This window comes from Lipotes vexillifer, unplaced genomic scaffold (genome assembly GCF_000442215.2).
Source record: "Lipotes vexillifer unplaced genomic scaffold, Lipotes_vexillifer_v1.1 scaffold1227, whole genome shotgun sequence".
NCBI classification, from domain to species: domain Eukaryota; kingdom Metazoa; phylum Chordata; class Mammalia; order Artiodactyla; family Lipotidae; genus Lipotes; species Lipotes vexillifer.
In genome coordinates this window covers 764,513-782,782 of record NW_006790683.1, presented here as the reverse complement: position 1 = coordinate 782,782, position 18,270 = coordinate 764,513, and the positions used below count along the sequence as shown (strand labels likewise).

At 48.6% G+C, this 18,270-nt stretch overlaps 1 protein-coding gene across 2 annotated transcripts in view; it reads left to right on the top strand.

The window, feature by feature from the left end:
• Positions 1-18,270, top strand: part of SLC6A20 (solute carrier family 6 member 20) — a 39,189-nt gene that overhangs the window by 14,853 nt on the left and 6,066 nt on the right. For both annotated transcript variants that reach the window (XM_007463903.1, XM_007463902.1), the window contains 5 exons: positions 1,140-1,231; positions 5,126-5,353; positions 7,202-7,312; positions 8,265-8,506; positions 9,733-9,895. In XM_007463903.1, coding sequence (XP_007463965.1) covers positions 1,140-1,231; positions 5,126-5,353; positions 7,202-7,312; positions 8,265-8,506; positions 9,733-9,895 — 836 coding nt within the window. The remainder of the gene's footprint in view (positions 1-1,139; positions 1,232-5,125; positions 5,354-7,201; positions 7,313-8,264; positions 8,507-9,732; positions 9,896-18,270) is intronic.

The window sequence follows — 18,270 nt, the reverse complement described above, 5'->3', positions numbered from 1 at the left end:
CCCCCCCCCCCCCCCGAGTTACTCTGAGCCAGTGTCTGGGGTGCCCGCGGGAGATCTTTGCCCGACCTGTGCGGCCCTCTTGGGCCGGGGCTCCTCTGCTGAACTTTGACCAGCAGTGGCCACGGTCTGTTCTGCTCACCTCTCCCACCCCCCAGGCAGAAAGGGGGACAGGAAAGTTTCGGGAGCAAGGAGGATGTGAACTTGGACGTGACTTAGTCTCAGATGCAGAAGAAATGTGTCCGGTGGCCTCACAGATCGCCTCCAAATCGAACTGCCTCCTCATCTTGAATGGCTGTTAATATTTAACACAGAGGTGTGTGGTTTTACAGTTGGCCCGAGTTATCAGTCACAGAGGCCTTCTCTGAGGCAGCATTTGCTGAACAGGAAAAATACCGGATGTTGGTGCCAATCAGGGATGCTGGTGAATGTTCAACAACCAGCTCGGTGGGGTGGGGTGGGGTGGGGGAGGGGAAGGCCTGGTTGCAGCATTTACTGATGCTGGTGGTGTAACGACTGCCACCACGGCCACCGTCAACTTCTGAGGAGATGTCCCGGAGCCTGGGGTTGGGCAGAGCTGTGCACAGCGGCTCTCAGGGCTGGTGAGGGCCAGCTCCAGGACACGACTGGTTCCCCGCAGGGCTGACCAGGTCAGGGGTAGCCCCCATCCCCCCCACTCCTGACGCACCTCCTCACGCCGTGTTCCCCACCACTGCTGGGCAGGGTTTGGCACAAGTGACCCAGCTTCAGGTAAGCCAGGGAGAGAGCAACTGTTACATCTGGCATCAGTGACAAAGTGCTTCTCACACTGGGTGCAAATCCTAGTTGTGCCACTTAATAGCTGTGTGGTCTTGGGCGAGTGCTGTGTCTCAGTTTCCCTCTCTGCGAAGCAGGCATAACATTGCCTTTCACAACCTCCTTGTGAGGGCCTGACATCAAAAGAACATCACAGGCCTCATGCCCCAGACGATGGGGAGAGAGGTTGTGGGGGAGACTAACCCTTAGAAAGTGCTCGCAGGTGCCAGGTCACAGACCTGCTTTTGCCGGCCCAGGGCGGGCACTGCGGGCATGTCCTGGGGGCTGTGGGCGGGACGCCCGCTGCCCCGCCAGCCCTCGGCACCCGCTGCGCCCTGTCCCTGCAGGCGTGGCCAGTGTGGTGGCGTCCTTCTTCCTCTCCCTGTACTACAATGTCGTCAACGCCTGGGCCTTCTGGTACCTCTTCCACTCCCTCCAGGTGAGCGCGCCCGAGCAGGGGTCAGGGGTCAGGGGAAAGGGGGAGGGCAACAGAGTGCGCACTGCCGGCACGTGGGTGGAGCATGGGGGCAGCAGCCTCGAAGGAGTCGGGAGCTGTCAGGAAGTGGCGCGAAGGGCTGGGGCTGGCTGGGCACCCCCAACCAAGCAGAGGACTTCTGAGCCAGGGATCCATGGACCCCTGCTGTTGGTGTGTGATGTATGTGCACATTTTGGGGGAACAGGCCCATGGCTTTCACCGGGTTCTCTCTGAAGGATGTGACCCCCCCCCCAAAATATTAAGAACCACTGCAGAGGGGGCCCGGGGGAAACCTGTGGAGAGAACTGATGGGGAAGGGCTCCGCCCACTGAGCACAACGGTACCGGCCTCCCTCCTCTTCCCCCTTCCTGCCTCTGATCACTTGTCCGTCCTTCTAGGTTTCTGACTCCAGGCTGGGCCCCTCCTTTTCTCTACAAAAGTTCTCCTAGAAGGACCATTGTCACCCCTGTAACACAATAGCAGCATTCCCCAAGATTAGACATTTAAAAAAATGCGTGTCTGATTATAGCCATAGCTGATGCTCATTGTAGAAAATGTGGAAGGAAATGGAACATGTAGAGAAGAGAGGACCCTAATTCCACACCAAGAGGTGGTCTTCCTATCCAAAATGGCAACTTCCCATCCACTGCCCATGTTCACGTCTTTTCCTCAGAGTCTGCCTTTCACTATCAGGGACCCCACTCCTGCGGCCTCCTCCCAGATAGGAAAAGAGCGGGAGGAGACAGGAGCTCACGGGCTGGATGCCTTACCCTTTGCCACTGAGCCAAGCCTTCATGGGACAGACCCTATCTCCAAGGCCCAAAAGCTAGATGGGGCCGGTCATGGACTATGAACTGACCCCAATTTGTGAGGCCAGTATCTGGAGCACTTGGGCACAGCCTTGAATCGTTGGGTCCCCAAGGAATGCTTGGGTTAATGACCTCAATAATCAGGAGTCAGCAACTACGCTCAGAAGGTGCCACATCCACACCCAACTCTGGCTTCCCAGTCCACCCCACCCAGGTCATCTCACTGGAAAATGCCCTGTGCATGTCCCTGACAGGAAGGACTCTGCCCTGAGCATAGCTGTAGCCCCTCATCCTTTCCCTGGCTCAACCTAGAGTTCCATGAAGACTAGCCACAACCTTGCCTGTCCTCTGCCTTCTGGGTGGAGGGCAGCTCCTCTACTCTCCAGCCTGTGCTGGGCTGTCATGTATGGTTGGGCAGGTTGTGCACTGCACAGTGCCATTCCAATTAAGGGGTTGCCATACATGTCTCAGGCACTATATGTCTGCATACTTAAGACAGTTTTCCAAAGGTGGAAGCAACGTGTCTTGTAACAAATCAGGATAATCTGACCATTTTCTAAAGGCAAAAATAAAGTGTCTCAAGTAAGGGAGTACTTCTTCCTAACCCTCAGAAGTGTGAAAGTCAGTGATTCCTGAAAATCACTTGACTATTCATTCCAGCCTTCAGAGATCCATGGGCCTCTCCCTTATCCCCTCTGCCCTGGAGCCTCCTTCATGGTCACATCATAATGATAGTACCTGCAGCAATAGACACTCACACTTGCTGTGGACCAGGTGGAGTCACAAGCACTTCAGAACTATTCGCTTGTGTGATCATCACCGCACCCTATGGTGCTGACACAGCGCGTACCAGAGGCAGAGGGGAGTTGAGTAGCTGGGAGGCTGGATGCGGCAGCCTAGCCACAGGGTCTGTGCTCTTGTCCACCTCCCACCAGCCTGGGCTTTCCAGCTTTTCCCTGCGGGAGCACCGGGCTGTTACAAACACAGATGCAGGGATCCCTGCCTGACCCACTGATTCAGAGGGGGAGAGTCTGGGTGCTGAGAATTGGTCAGTTTAAGTCCTTCTGTACTTTAAAGCTTCTCCATGTTGGCTGCTTGCTGGAATCACCTGGGGGAGCTTTTAAAATTCTGAGGCCCGGGCCCTACCCCAGACCAATGAAATCCGAGTCACTGGCGTTGCACCCAGGCATCCGAGTTTTTAAAGCCTCCCCTCCCCGCGAGTGATTAAGTCATGTCCGTGTAGCCAAGGTTGGCAGTCAGGCTGGGCTGGGCTGGCAACAACAATGGTCCAGTGAATGGACCCAGTCAGTCCCATACGGGCCAGGCAAACCCAAGGGACTGTGGTCTGGGCTTCAGGTCCACAGGGACCCTCCCACCTGACAGGGGCTCGGTGCCGGCTGTCGCCTGACACCTCAGTTCACTCCACATGGCCATTCCTTCCACGAGTCCTCCTCGCTCAGCCGTCAAGCCCAAGTGTCTGTACAGGGCAGCTGGTTTCCAAGAGGGTGAAAGTAACAGTTGCAAGGCCTTGGGATGACAAGGCCAGGAAGTCACACAGCTTCACTCCACTGCTTTCTGTCGATCAAAGCAAGACACAGGTCAACCCAGGTTCACAGGGAGGGGTAGCGGATGCCACCTCTCAAGAGGAGGAATTGCTGGTGGTCACCTTTGGAAATATTTTAGGTGGAAGCTAGAAACCAGCTCTTATATTCTAGCGGGTGAGGGGCCCCCTGTTGCTGCCAGGGGTCCTACCAGCATGGGTCCCAAGCACTTTCCAGATGACAGACCTGGGCTCCAGCCACTCATGGGCAGAGTGGCCCTGGCCCATCAGGGAGTGATGCCGTTGGAGCTCATGTCTGTTTCCTGTGAAATACAGGGATTGAATCCAATGGGGTTACACTTGCTTCTGTCAGTGGAGAGTTTTTGTCTCATGAAATCTGATCAACGAGGGGCTGGTCTTGGCAGAGCAGAGGTGGGACCCCCTAACTCCCTTCCCCCTCCAAGCCAGAATCTACCACCCGCCCCGACTCAGCTCAGAGCTTCTCTTTAGCTCTTGGCCTTGGGTCGTGTATGAACACGACCTGCACCATTTAGGCTCTTTTCTTTCTAAGTGACAGAGAGCCCTGTTCAAACTAGCGGAAGCAGAAGAGGCTCTTTACTGGCTCTATCTACGAAGTCCAGGAGTGAAACTGCTACAGGTGTAGCTTGACTCAGGCTCAAAGGAAGTCATCAGTGCTGGGTTGTCTCTGTCTTAGATGCAGAAGACGGCTGTGGTGGGGCTGAACTGCGTCCCCCTCTAACTTCCAAACCCAGTGCCTGTTGTAGGAAACGCCTGTCTCCACCACCATTTAGTGAGGGCAGGACCCAAGTCTTATTCATGCTAAGACTCACTAGGGGCTTGTGGAAATAAACAGACCACCCAAATGAGAGCAAGCAGAGGCTGTTTATCCGGATCTCGTTAGCAGGAGGTCAGCACCTTCACTCGTATTTGGCAGAAACTCCAGGCAGGACAGGCAGAGGAGCGGGAAATCGTGCTAGTGGGAAACGGAAGGCTGCAGGTGTGCCCTGATTGGAGCGTGCTGGCATGGAAACTAGGTGTGTGATTGGTTAGGGGAGCATATTTGGCTTTTGCCACTTGGTCCTGAGTTGGAGGGAACACAAGTTTGGAAAGCTGCAGCTGGTGACCGAGTCGTGTCCACTCTGGGCTGATTACTGCAGGAATTGTGGTTTGGGCTGGTGGCTGCAGAGTTCATTTGTCAAAGATGGTCTGGCCATTGTCCCTTTGATTTGGTCTCTCAGACCCACTGTAGAGTTCAGCAGATTGGGAGTGTGGAGCCCCTCCCTGCCTGACCTCTCTGCCCAAGCCCCATCCGTGCCCGTGACAAACCCCTCAGTTTTCTGTCTGCCTTCAGGGGCTTCAGCTGCCTGCCCTCTGGGGACCAGCGTCCTCTTCCAAGAGCCTCCTCTCAGGGCCACCTCCCGTCCTCCCCACCCCGACCTTTGGCCTCAGCCCTCACCTCTGTGTATAACGTTTGTCTTGATCCCAAAGGATCCCCTGCCGTGGTCCGTGTGCCCACTGAATGGCAACCGTACGGGCTATGATGAGGAGTGTGAGAAGGCTTCCTCGACGCAGTACTTCTGGTACCGGAAAACCCTCAACATCTCGCCATCCATCCAGGAGAGCGGGGCGGTGCAGTGGGAGCTGGCGCTGTGCCTCATCCTGGCCTGGCTCCTGGTGTACTTGTGCATCCTGCGGGGCACAGAGTCCACCGGCAAGGTGGGACGGCGGCACGGTGTGTGTGTGGTGGGGGGGCAAGGACAGGGATGCTGGCATGAGTCACCTGCTAGTGACTCTAGAGATGGCCAGCGGTGCTCGAAGTCACAACCCTAAATCTCGAAATGAGGACCTTCCCATTTCCTAAAACGATGAGCATTTCTGTCCCAGCCCCAAACCCGCACCACCCAAGGGGTGCCAAGCAACTAAACAGAGTTTTCCTTGCTTTGAAAACTTTTCACGTTGGCAGATGTCCCCAAGACACCCTCGGCTCTCAACCCTAGCTGCATAGTGGTACCACCTGGAGAGCTTGTAAAACTCTGCTGTCTCAGTCCTACCGTCAGAGGTTCCAGAATGATCATTGTGAGGTTCCCCCTGAACACTGGGATTTTAAAAGCTCTCCAGGTGATTCTGGGGTGCAGCCGAGTTTCAGAACTCAGCTTTGGTCTAAGCCGCTTTCAGTGACCCTCCAGAGCTGTCGGGCCTGATATAGAAACCTTTTCTCTTTGGTGTGTCCCCAGGTTTATACTCCTGCTGGGGCTGAGACACTTCTTTAATCTGCTCCACGTAGAAAGTTTTCCTGGAGAGTTTCCCTCATCTTCCGTCTCTCTCAAGCTGCAGCAGGCGCTCTGAACCCCCAGTGTGCCCTGCTCATACTCAGTCCCTCCTCTCACCCTGCGTTAGACATGCACATTGTTTCAATCTTCAGTCCTTCGTGGTAGATTTCACAGTCCCCCTCCCCTGAGGCTTAGAGAGGTAAAGTCCTGCCCAAGGGCACCAAGTAGTGAGGGTGGAGCCAGGCAGACCCAGCTTTGCCCCAGAAACTCCCCATCATCTCAGTTTGGCGAGCCACCTCCTGTTTGCTGACACTTTTCATGACTTAATCCCCCACCTTTTCCCTTCTGAAGGTCCTGAGAGTCCACCTGTCCTCATCCTCTTGGCCATCTGTGTTGCCTTCTCCAGCCCCACCATGTGTTTCCTGAGGCATCAAGACCAGAACTACCCACGGTATTTTAGGTGTCCTGTGATGCCCCAGTACCATGCCTAGTAGGACATCTTCTCTTGGTTTCCGAGACCTGTGGTGGCCAGCATCTTAGCCCTAACACCACCCCATCTCACCGCCGAGCTGAGGGACTAGTGAATCTTCCTGGGGAAAGCTTAGAGTCTGCGGCAACTCACTCTGTCCCGTCTTGAAGCTTGCCCGATAGTTTATGCTCATAAAAAAAAGTTCTTCAGTTGGTCTATGCCAGATTATTATGACCATGATCCAAAAGATCCGAGGGCAGTATCTGCAAACTTGGAGATTTAATGAGGCCATCCCTTTTCCAGATCATTTAGAAACTTGTTAGATGAGGACATGTCATGCCATGAAAACTTACTCATTCTTAGCGTCTATTTTCTCTGCTTAAGCCACACCTCTCTCCATGACAGAAGTGTCCCAACAGCTCTCTTTAGTTATTTTTTTTAATTGAAGTATAGCTGATTTACAATGTTGTGTTAGTTTCTGGGGTATAGCAAAGTGATTCATTTATATATATTCTTTTTCGTATTCTTTTCCATTATGGTTTATTACAGGATATTTAACAGGTCTCTAGGACCCGTTGCCTCTTCTCCACTAAATAAGAGATTTCCTGGTGGCCACACACGTGGGCATCCACATCCCACCACCCAGTTTCCCAAACTCAGAACCTGTGCCTGACCAAGACTCCCGATACCTTTGCAGCTATCAGTAGCCCGAACAGCCAAGACGGTGCCGTGGTGTTTCGTGGGGATAGCGGGTCTGCCCTGGGCAAAAGGGCCCTGTAGTCACTGCAGCTCCAGGAGGCTGACCCTGCTCTCTGGCGCCCGCAGGTGGTGTACTTCACTGCGTTGCTGCCCTACTGCGTGCTCATCGTCTACCTGGTCAGGGGCCTCACGCTCCACGGAGCCACCAACGGCCTGGCATACATGTTCACTCCCAAGGTATGGGCTGGAGGGGAGGGGTCCCGAGGGCACCCCCATTCATCCTGCCACCTTCCAGGATGGGCGGAAGGGGGAAGACCGAGGGTTGGGGGGACAGTAGTGGACCCGGGGAAGGTGGGTGTGAGCCCGCCAGGCAGTGGAGGGGCGTGGATTCCGTCCTCGGACAGGCGGTCCCTATGCCCTGCTAATTCTGGGGCATTACATCTTCCGTCCACTCTCCTCTTGCTACCCCAGCCCCACATCTGGCCTTCACCCCAGTCTCACCCCAAACCCTCCCTCCAGCCTGTGGACCAAGCTGTTTACCAGGAGCGTCACGCCAGTCAGCTCACCATCCTGCTCGCACCTCCATGCACCCCGCTCCCGACAGGGGTGCATCCATACTCCGCAGGGCTCTCCGTGATCCAGTCCCAGGCACCCCGCTCCCCAGTCACCCCATAATCGATGCTAATCAAGGGAGGCCACCATTGCCTTTGGGGCAGGACAAGTTATTCATTTAGCAAATCTGGTCCCTGGAAACAAAATGACTTTGGCAGCACCCCCCCAATAGTGCCCCCGTCACATTCCAAATGCCCCCTAACATTAGTGCTGCGGTACAACCCAGACCTAGACACCAGCACCGCCATTTCTGGAGGCCCAGACCCGTGCAGTGCCTGGGTCGTGGACCAGGGGCTCAATACCTTTAAAAGTTATTTTATCCTACACTTTTCACCTGCACACATCCTGCGGGTAAGAGGCAGTGGAGGGTAGGACAAGAGGATGCGTTTTATCTGCTGAGGACGGGGCTGGGCACGCACGGGGCCAGGAGAGCTGGGTTCGGGCCCCAGGCCTGCATCTGGCTGGCTCTGTGCCATGGGAAATTTCCTTGCCCTCTCTGGGCCTCCTGCCCCCTGCTGATCTGAGAGTCTGGGATTCCCACCCGGGGTTCTCCAGCCTGTGCCTGCTGGCTCTCCAGATGGAGCAGCTGGCCAACCCGAAGGCCTGGACCAACGCAGCCACCCAGGTCTTCTTCTCGCTCGGCTTGGGCTTCGGCAGCCTCATCGCCTTCGCCAGCTACAACGAGCCCTCCAACAACTGCCAGAAGCACGCCGTCGTCGTGTCCATCATCAACAGTTCCACCTCCATCTTTGCCAGCGTCGTCACCTTCTCCATCTATGGCTTCAAGGCCACCTTCAACTACGAGAGCTGCTTGAACAAGTAAGCCTGGGTCATCCGGTGGGCCCCAGGCCTCAAGGGGAGGGCAGTGAGCCTCCAAAGGCCCGAGCTGAAAGGGTCTCCGGACCCTTCCGGAGGCAGACACCGGAAGTCAAGGGGTGTGGGGCAAAGGGCACAGGCTTTGCTGTCCTCAATCCAGGGTTCAAATCAGAACCACCAGCAGCTGATGAGCATAAGGCAAGCCGGCGTCTGCCTGAAGGAATGAGGGCAGTTTTGTGTATTCAAAGCACTTAGCGCCAATAGGGCATATTCCACAGATAAATCTTAGCTCCTCCTATCCCATCTCCCCCGCTCAGAAGTAACCGGGAGCTCTCCAGCTGAGCCATGGAGATTGCAGGATCTACCTTCTGCTGCCCCTTACCCAGAATATAAGAAACTTCATCCAGAAGGTATGCTGTCCAATACAGTAGTCACTAGCCACAAGGGGCTAGTGTAAACATTTAAATGTAAATTGATTTAAAATTAACTAAAATTTGGGGGACTTCCCTGGTGGTGCAGTGGTTGAGAACCCGCCTGCCAGTGCAGGGGACACGGGTCCGAGCCCTGGTCCAGGAAGATCCCACGTGCCACGAAACAACTAAGCCTGTGCGCCACAACTACTGAGCCTGCAATCTAGAGCCCGTGAGCCACAACTACTGAGCCCGCGCGCCTAGAGCCCACGCACCGCAACAAGAGAAGCCACCGCAATGAGAAGCCCGTGCACTGCAATGAAGAGTAGCCCCCACTCACCGCAACTAGAGAAAGCCCGCGTGGAGCAATGAAGACCCAGTGCAGCCAAAAATAAATAAGTTTTAAAAAATTAACTAAAATTTTAAATTGATTTAAATTTTGATTTAAACTGGTTCCCATTTCAATGTAAATTCTTTAAAATCAGTTCCTCAGTTGCACTAGCCTCATTAGAGTACTCAGTTGCCACATGTGGCTAGTGGGTACCATATTGGACAGCACTGATGGAGAACGTTCCAGTCATCACAGGAAGTTCTGTCAGACAATGTTGGTCCAGAGGTTAAAATAGCCCAGCTGCGGGGGTTTGGTTCCTTTGATCATCACTGTTCCTATCTGAGGCTTCGTCAAAGCCCTTCACAATCACTCTGCCCTTTAAAAGCTCACCAGTCAACAGATTCCCTTTGTTGGAGTGACCTCACCTAATCAGAAGAGGCAGAGGGTTTTGTAATCAGTGAAGGTCAATCAGCTGCTCTGCTCTGCAGGGTGATTCTGCTGCTGACCAATTCTTTCGACCTTGAAGATGGCTTTTTGACAGTCAGCAACCTGGAGGAGGTGAAAAGTTACCTGGCGTCTGCCTACCCCAGCAAGTACAGCGAGGTGTTCCCACAGATTAAAAACTGCAGCTTGGAATCGGAGCTGGAAACGGTAAGGTGCTGGCAAGGTCTCGGCTTGCTTCTCCCCACACGCTTCACAGGGCCCTTTGGGAGCTGCTCTAGAGAAAGTGCAACTTGAGGGGTATGCACACCCCGTGAAAATCAGGGAAAACTCGGGACTTCCCTGGCGGTCCAGTGGTTAAGACTCCACGCTTTCACTGCAGGGGGCACGGGTTTGATCCCTGGTCCGGGAACTAAGATCCCACATGCTGTGCGTGGTGTGAAAACAAACAAACCAAAACAACAACAACAACAAATATATATATGTGTATCTCCTTCCTTGTGCCTCTTAGAGGACGAGAACTCTGCCCACTAGTCTCCCCAAGTGCTGCACGGGAATCCCAGTCTCTACACAGTTCCTTTGGGTTCCCTGTGTCCTTTCTTCCTTTAAATTTTCTCTTTTTAAAATTGAAAAATAGAGGAAAGTATAAAGAATAATATAACAAACACACATCTGTCCACCTCTCAGAATGAAAAATTGTAAATATTTTGTCATTTTGGGCTCAGATTTTTTTTTTTATGTAAAAGGAAACATTTCAAGCATAAAGGTAAAATCCCTTTTGTTACTGTCCCCAAAGCTTTCACTACTCCCCAGAGGCCAGAACTTTTTTTTTTTTGCGGTACATGGGCCTCTCACTGCTGTGGCCTCTCCCACTGCGCAACAGGCTCCATTCAAGCATAAAGGTAAAATCCCTTTTGTTACTGTCCCCAAAGCTTTCACTACTCCCCAGAGGCCAGAACTTTTTTTTTTTTGCGGTACATGGGCCTCTCACTGCTGTGGCCTCTCCCACTGCGCAGCACAGGCTCCAGACGCGCAGGCTCAGCAGCCATGGCTCACGGGCCCAGCCGCTCCGGGGCATGTGGGATCTTCCCGGACCGGGGCACAAACCTGTGTCCCCTGCATCGGCAGGCGGACTCTCAACCACTGCGCCACCAGGGAAGCCCTGTAAGAGCTACATTTTATTCCATCATTCAAATATCCTACAATTTACTGCACCCAGGCCAGCGGCAGTAGAAGCCCAAAGTCCTAACCACTGGACAACCAGGAAATTCCCTATGGATTCCCTTACTGAGAGACATTTGGGTTTTTCAAAAAAATTTTGCTACTAAAATCACCTTTATTTATAATTTACAGAATTATATTTGCTATGCTGGCAACTTTTTTTTTTTTTTTAACAACTGAAGTATTGTGTTACTTTCTTAGATACATCAAAGTGAGTCAGTTATACATATATATTCTTTTTCATATTCTTTTCTGTTATGGGATATTACAGGATATTGAATATAGTTCCCTGTGCTGTAGAATACTACCTTCTGGTTTATCCATTCTATATGTATAGTTTCCATGTGCAGGTCGGAAACCCCCAATCAAACTCTCCCCCGAGCCCCCTAGGCAACCACAAGTCTGTTCTCTCTGTACGTGAGTCTTTTGTTCTTTCATAGATAAGTTCACTTGTCATATTTTAGTTTTTCTAACTTCGTTGAATTTAATTTCATTTTATATTGGAGTATAGTTGATTTACACTCTTGTGTTTGTTTTAGACATCCAGCAACCTGATTCAGTTATACATAGACACAGATCTATTCTTTTTCAGATTCTTTTCCCCTATAGGTTATTAAAGGGTGTTGAGTAGAATTCCCTGTGCTATAGAGTAGGTCTTTGTTGGCATCTCTTTTATATATATTAATGCGTATGTTAATCACAACCTCCCAAGTTATACCTCCTCCACCCCACTTTTCCCATTTGGTAACTGTAAGTTTCTTTTCTAAATCTGAGAGTCTGTTTCTGTTTTGTAAATTGGTACATTTGTATCAATTTTCAGATTCCACCTGTAAATGATGTCATATGATATTTGTCGTTATCTATCTGACTTACTTCATTTAGTATGATCATCTCTAGGTCCATCCTTGTTGCTGCAAATGGCATTATTTCAATTTTTATGGCCGAGTAATATTCCATCGTATATATTCACATCTTTTCTATCCATTCCTCTGTCAATGGACATTTTGGTTGCTTCCATGTCTTGGCTATTGTAAACAGTGCGGCAAGAAAGGTTGGGGTGCATGTCTTTCCGAATGATGGTGTTCTCTGGGATTACGCCCATGACTGGGATTGCAGGATCGTATGGTAGCTCTATTTTTAGTTTTTTAAAGAAGCTGCAGATTGTTCGCCATAGTGGCTGTCACAAATTTCCATTCCCACCAGCAGTGTGTAGGCAGCTTCCCTTTTCTCCACACCCTATTCTGCATTTATGCTTTGTGGACGTTTGTTGATGGCCATTCTGACTGGTGCGAGATAATACCTTGTCCAAGTTTTGATTTGCATTTCTCTAATAATTAGCGATGTTGAATATCTATCCTTGTGCTTTTTTTTTTTTTTTTTTAATAGTGTGAGTAAAGCTAAACTCTTGAAACTGGCTTCTTGAAAGTCGGCCCTGTTTTGAATTCTTTTTCCGTTACCTACAACAGGACATTTCTTTAGACCAGGAGTCACTTACTGCCCCGCAGGCTTTGGGAATATTAAGTGCCCATAAGCCCCCTTTTAAAGATGTTGTTATGAGAAACGGCCACAAGGCGGCAGCATTTCTTCATGCCCCACTCTGGTAACTCCAGCAACCAGAGGCTTAGAGAAAGTCGTATTCCTGGGTTGTAAATTACATGGAAAATGCCCCAAGAAAACCCCGAGGGTCTACGTCTCGTTACTTCATCCCCTCACCCCACAGACTGATCCCCAACCCCTGCAAAAGTGCTATGCAGATGGTGCTGTGGTACATACGGGGGGCACCTCTAAGGAACGAGGCTAGAGGTGGGAACCCCACCACCAAACCCATGAAGACCAGGTGACTTTTCAAAGCTCTTCCTACCCAGAGGATCCACCCTCCTTTGGGTGCACTAGGCTTGCTTCAGCTGGAGGAGGACCTGCCTGGATCTGGAGATTGTAGTCCCATGCAGAGGGGACCAGGCACTACAGGTCCAAGGGGTGGGGCTCGTTTGCCGGCACATCCTGCCCACCCAGCTCCCTCAGCGCCAGCACACTCCAGCCTTGGGACCCAATCCTGCTCAGGCTCCAGGGATGTGACACCAGCCCAGGTCACCGAGGTCTCAGGGCAATATAGTAGGCATTTTTTTCCTCTTTTTTCTTTAAATTTAATTTTTACTTTCTGTTGGAGTATGGTTGATTTACAGTGCTGTGTTTGAGTTTTACAGCAGCTTGATTTAGTTATACATGTACCTGTTCTCTTTCAGATTCTTTTCCCACATAGGTTATTACTGAGTGTTGAGTAGAGGTCCCTGTGCTCTCTAGTAGGTCCTCACTGGTTATCTATTTTTATACATATACATATATGTGTGTGTGTGTGTGTGTGTGTGTGTGTGTGTATATATATTTATTTATTTATTTATTAGTGTGTATGTGTTAATCCCAACCTTCTAATTTCTCTCTCCCCACTCTGCAACTTCCCCCTTTGGCAACTCTGAATTTCTTTTCTAAGGCTGTGAGTCTGTTTTTGTTTTGTCAATTATTTCATTTGTATCTGTTTTTAGATTCCATGTGTAAGTGATATCATATGATATTTGTCTTACTGTGTCTGAGTTACTGGACCTAGTGAGATCATCTGCTGATCCATCCATGTTGGTGCAAATGGCATGATTTCATTGTGTTTTCTGGCTGGGAAATAGTCCACTGTGTATGTGTAGTGCATCTTGTTTATCCATTCATTAATCTTGGTGGATTTTCAGTAGTTTTGATGCCTCGGCTATCGTAAATCTTACTGCAATGACCATTGGGGTGCATGTGTGTATTTGAAGGACGGTTTTATCTGGATATTTGCCCAGGAGTGAAATTGCTGGAGATTATGGGAGCCCTATTTTTCAATTTTTAAGGACCTTGCCTACTGCTCTTCATTGTGGCTATTACCAATTTACCTTCCTCCCAACAGCATTGTTGGGCTCCCCTTTCTCCACGTCCTCTGCTCCTTCTCCACGTCCTCTGCTGCATTTATTCTTTGGAGAATTTTTGATGACTGGTGCCAGGGGATAACTTGTTGTCATTTTGATTTCCATTTTTCTACTCGTTGGCGACGCTGAACATCTTTTCACGTGCTTTAAAACAAACAAAAAAACACAACAGGGTGAGTAAAGTTAATCTCTTGAAATTGTTTTTTTGAAAGTCGGCCCTGTTTTGAATTCTTTTTCCGTTACCTACAACAGGACATTTCTTGAGAGCAGGGATCATTTAGTGCCCCGCAGGCCTTGTGAATATTAAGTGACCGTGAGCAGCGTTTTAAGGATGTTGTTATGAGAAGCGGCCACAAGGCGGCAGCACTTCTTCATGCCCCACTCGTAACTCGGGCAACCGTAGGCTTAGAGAAAGCCGTGTTCCTGGGTTCTAAATTACATGGAAAATGCCGGAAGAAAACCCCAAGGGCCTGTGTCTGGATACTTCCCACCCCCCTCACCCTGCAGCCTGATTCCCAACCCCGACAGTAGTGCTATGCTGATGGTGCCATGGTTCATAGGTGAGGCGTCTCTAAGGAAGGAGGCTGGAGGTGGGAACCCCACCAGCAGGAGCCGTGGAGATCCGGTGTCTTTTCACAGCTCTTTCCTCCCAGCAGGTCCACCATCCTTTGGGTGCACTAAGCTTGCTTCAGCAGTAGGAGGACCCGTGTGGATCCGGAGATTGCAGTCCCATGCAGAGGGGACTAGGCACCACAGATACAAGGGTGGGGCTCGTTTGCTGGCACATCCTCCCCAGCTCCCTCAGCCCCATGACAGCCCAGCCGTGGATCCCAAGCCTGCTCAGGCTCCAAGAATGTGACACCAGACCTGGTCACCGAGGCCTCAGGGCAATATAGTCTGCATTTTTTCCCTCTTTTTTAAATTTATTTTTTATTTTCTATTAGAGTATGGTTGATTTACAGTGCTGTGTTTGAGTTTTACAGCAGCTTGATTCAGTTATACGTATACAAGAACCTATTCTCTTTCGGATTCTCTTCCCACATAGGTTATTACTGAGTGTTGAGTAGAGGTCCCTGTGCTCTCCAGTAGGTGCTCATTGATTATCTATTTTATAATTATATATATACATACATATTAGTGTGTATGTATTAATCCCAACCTCCTAGTTTCTGTCTCCCCCCTCTGCAACTTCCCCCTTTGGTTAACTCTAAATTACTTATCTAAGGCTGTGAGTCTGTTTTTGTTTTGTCAATTAGTTCATCTGTATCCTTTTTCAGATTCCACCTGTAAGTGATATCATATGTTTGTCTTACTCTGACTTACTGGACTTAGTTAGATCATCTCCTGATCCATCCATGTTGCTGCAAATGGCATGATTTTGTTCTGTTTTCTGGCTGAGTAATAGTCCACTGTGTACACGTATGGCGTTTTCTTTATCCATTCATTCAACTCGATGGACATTTCGGTAGTTTCGATGCCTCGGCTATTGTAAATCTTGCCTCAACGAATGTTGGGGTCCATGTGTGTATTCGAAGGATGGTTTTCTACAGATATTTGCCCAGGAGTGTCATTGCTGGACCTTATGGGAGCTCTATTTTTCAATATTTAAGGACCTTCCCTACTGCTGTCCATTGTGCTGTTACCAATTTACCTTCCCACTAACGGGTTCCTTGTTCTCCAGACACTGTCCTGTATTTATTGTATGTAGACTTTTTGGGGTTTTTTGACCAGGCTGATTGTCCTTCGTACTGCTGTGAGGTGATAACTTGTAGTTTTGATTTGTATTTGTGTCATAATTATACATGTTGAACTCTTTCCTTGTGCTTTTTGGCCATATATATAATATATATATATAAGTGTGTATATATATATAATATATATATATATATATATTATATATATAATATATATATATATTATATATATATTATATATATATATATTATATATATAATATATCTATTATATATATATATTATATATATTATATATATATAATATATATATTATATATATTATATATATATAATAGATATATTATATATATACATATATATAGGAGAAATGTTTTTGGTCTTTTTTCCATTTTTTTTGGTTGGGTTGTCTTATTGTTGAGTCGTACATGCTGTTTGTATATCTTTGAAATTTAGCCCTTGTAGGTTGCATCATTTTGAAATATTTTCTCCTAGTCCATAGTTGTCTTTTTGTTCATGTGCAAAAGCTTTATGTTTGATTGGGTCCACTGGTAGGTTTGCTTTTATTTCTGTTGCCTTGAGTCTGACCTAAGAAGATGGTATGATTTATGTCACAGAATGTTTTGCCTATTTTCTCTTCTGGGGTTTTATCGTGTCATATTCTTGTATTTAATCCCTTTTGAGCTTATTTTTGTGTATGGTGTGAGGGTGTGTTCTAACTTTATTTGCGGCTGTTCAGCTTCCAACACTACTTGCTGAAAAGACCGTCTTTTCTCCATTGTATATTCTTGCTTTCTTTGTTGAAGATTAATTGACTGTAGGTGTATAGGTTTATTTCTGGCCTCTCTATTCTGTTCCATTGATCCATATGTCTGTTTTTGTGACCATGACACTGTTTTCTTTACTGTAGCTTAGTAGTATTTTCTGAAGTCTGGGAGGGTTGTGTCTCCTGCTGTGTTCTTTTTCCTCAGGATTGCTTTGGCAATTCTGCGTCTTTTTTGGTTCCAAATAAAGGATGATTTGTTCTGGTCTGTGAAAAATGCCATGCATAATTTGATAAGAATCTCATTAAATCTGTAGATTGCTTTGCGTAGTGTGGCCATTTTAGCAACACTATTCTAGGACTTTTTAAAATATTTATTTGGTTGCGCCAGCTTAGTTGAGGCAGGCAGGCTCCTTAGTTGTGGCACGTGGGCTCCTCAGTTAAGGCTCACTTGCTCCTTGGTTGCGGCATGCACGTGGGATCTAGTTCCCTGACCAGGGATAGAACCCAGGCCCCGTGCATTGGGAGTGTGGAGTCTTATCCACTATGCCACCAGGGAAGTCCCTAGGACCTTTTTTTTCACATTAATTTTCAGGTCAATTTGACAAGTTCCACTGGGGGGTGGGAAATCCCTTTAAAATTTATTAGAGTTGCACTGACTCTGTAATATAATTTGGGAACAATCAATATTTCTTTCAACTGACTTCTGATTTAGGACCAGGCTTGTTCTCATCATTCACTGAAGTCGTCTTTTATATTCTGCAACTAATTTTTCTCCACAAAATCCTGGCAGATCTTTGATTTACTTTTATGTCTGTGAACCTTATTGTTTTGTTCCTATTGTAAATAGTGTCGTTCATTTCCCAATTTCTACCATTGCTGGTTTTCATTGCAGAAGAAAGCTAACGGTTTTTGTGTTGGTCTTTTATCTAGCAACCTTGATGAATTCTCTTATTCTCATATTTGTCTATATATTTGCTTTACTTTTCTATGTAATTCTTATGGCACCTGCGGATCCTAGGAATTTTTTTTTCTAGCACAGTGGAAGTGCAAATGAGAGTGGGCATGTTTGTCTAATTCTTATATTTAATGTAAATACTTCCAGAGACTGCTTCTAGAAAGTGTCACAGTAAAGGCCCATAGCTCTGCTTGCCAGTAAGGTACCTTGGAGTTTTTTGGCCCTTTGATTTCATAGGTGGAGCCATTCCAGGTCATTGCATGGATGAGGCTAACACTTTGTTACTCCTTCCCCCCTGCTTACACTGACCTGTGGCACGGCCCTCCCTACCAGGGTGTCAGCAGATCCCCAGACCTCAGCCCCTGCCTTTAAGGCCTGGATCCTGTTCAGATGGCTTCTGAGGCCTACTTGTGTTCCTGCTCTCAGTTCAAATTTCCTTTTTGTTTCTGGCACCTGGGAATTTTCCTCACTTATTTTTGAGTTTGGCTCAGTGCCCAAGAATTGTGTGGTTATTGATTTATTTAGACTTTTTTCCACTTGAATTTTTCCATGAATCTTTCACAAAGTCTAAAGTTAAACTATACCTTGAGTTCCTTCCCAAACAGTACAAGGACTTTCAAAAACACTTTCACTCACCCCTCTTGTTTTAAATACCTTTTATGTCCAATTCTTTTTATTTTTTTAAAGGTTAACAGATTTTTTTTTTTTTTTTTTTTTTTTTGGCTGCATTGGGTCTTTGATGCTGTGCGTGGGGTTGTGGTGAGTGGGGGGCTACTCTTCTCTGCGGTATGAGGGCCGGGCTTTTCATTGCGGTGGCTTTTATTGTTGCAGAGCACGGGCTCTAGGCACGTGGGCTCAATAGTTGTGGTGCACGGGCATAGTTGCTCTGTGGCTTGTGGAATCTTCCCGGACCAGGGTTCAAACCCGTGTCCCCTGAATTGGCGGGTGGATTCTTAACCACTGAGCCACCAGGGAAGCTCCCAGTTCTTTTTTTT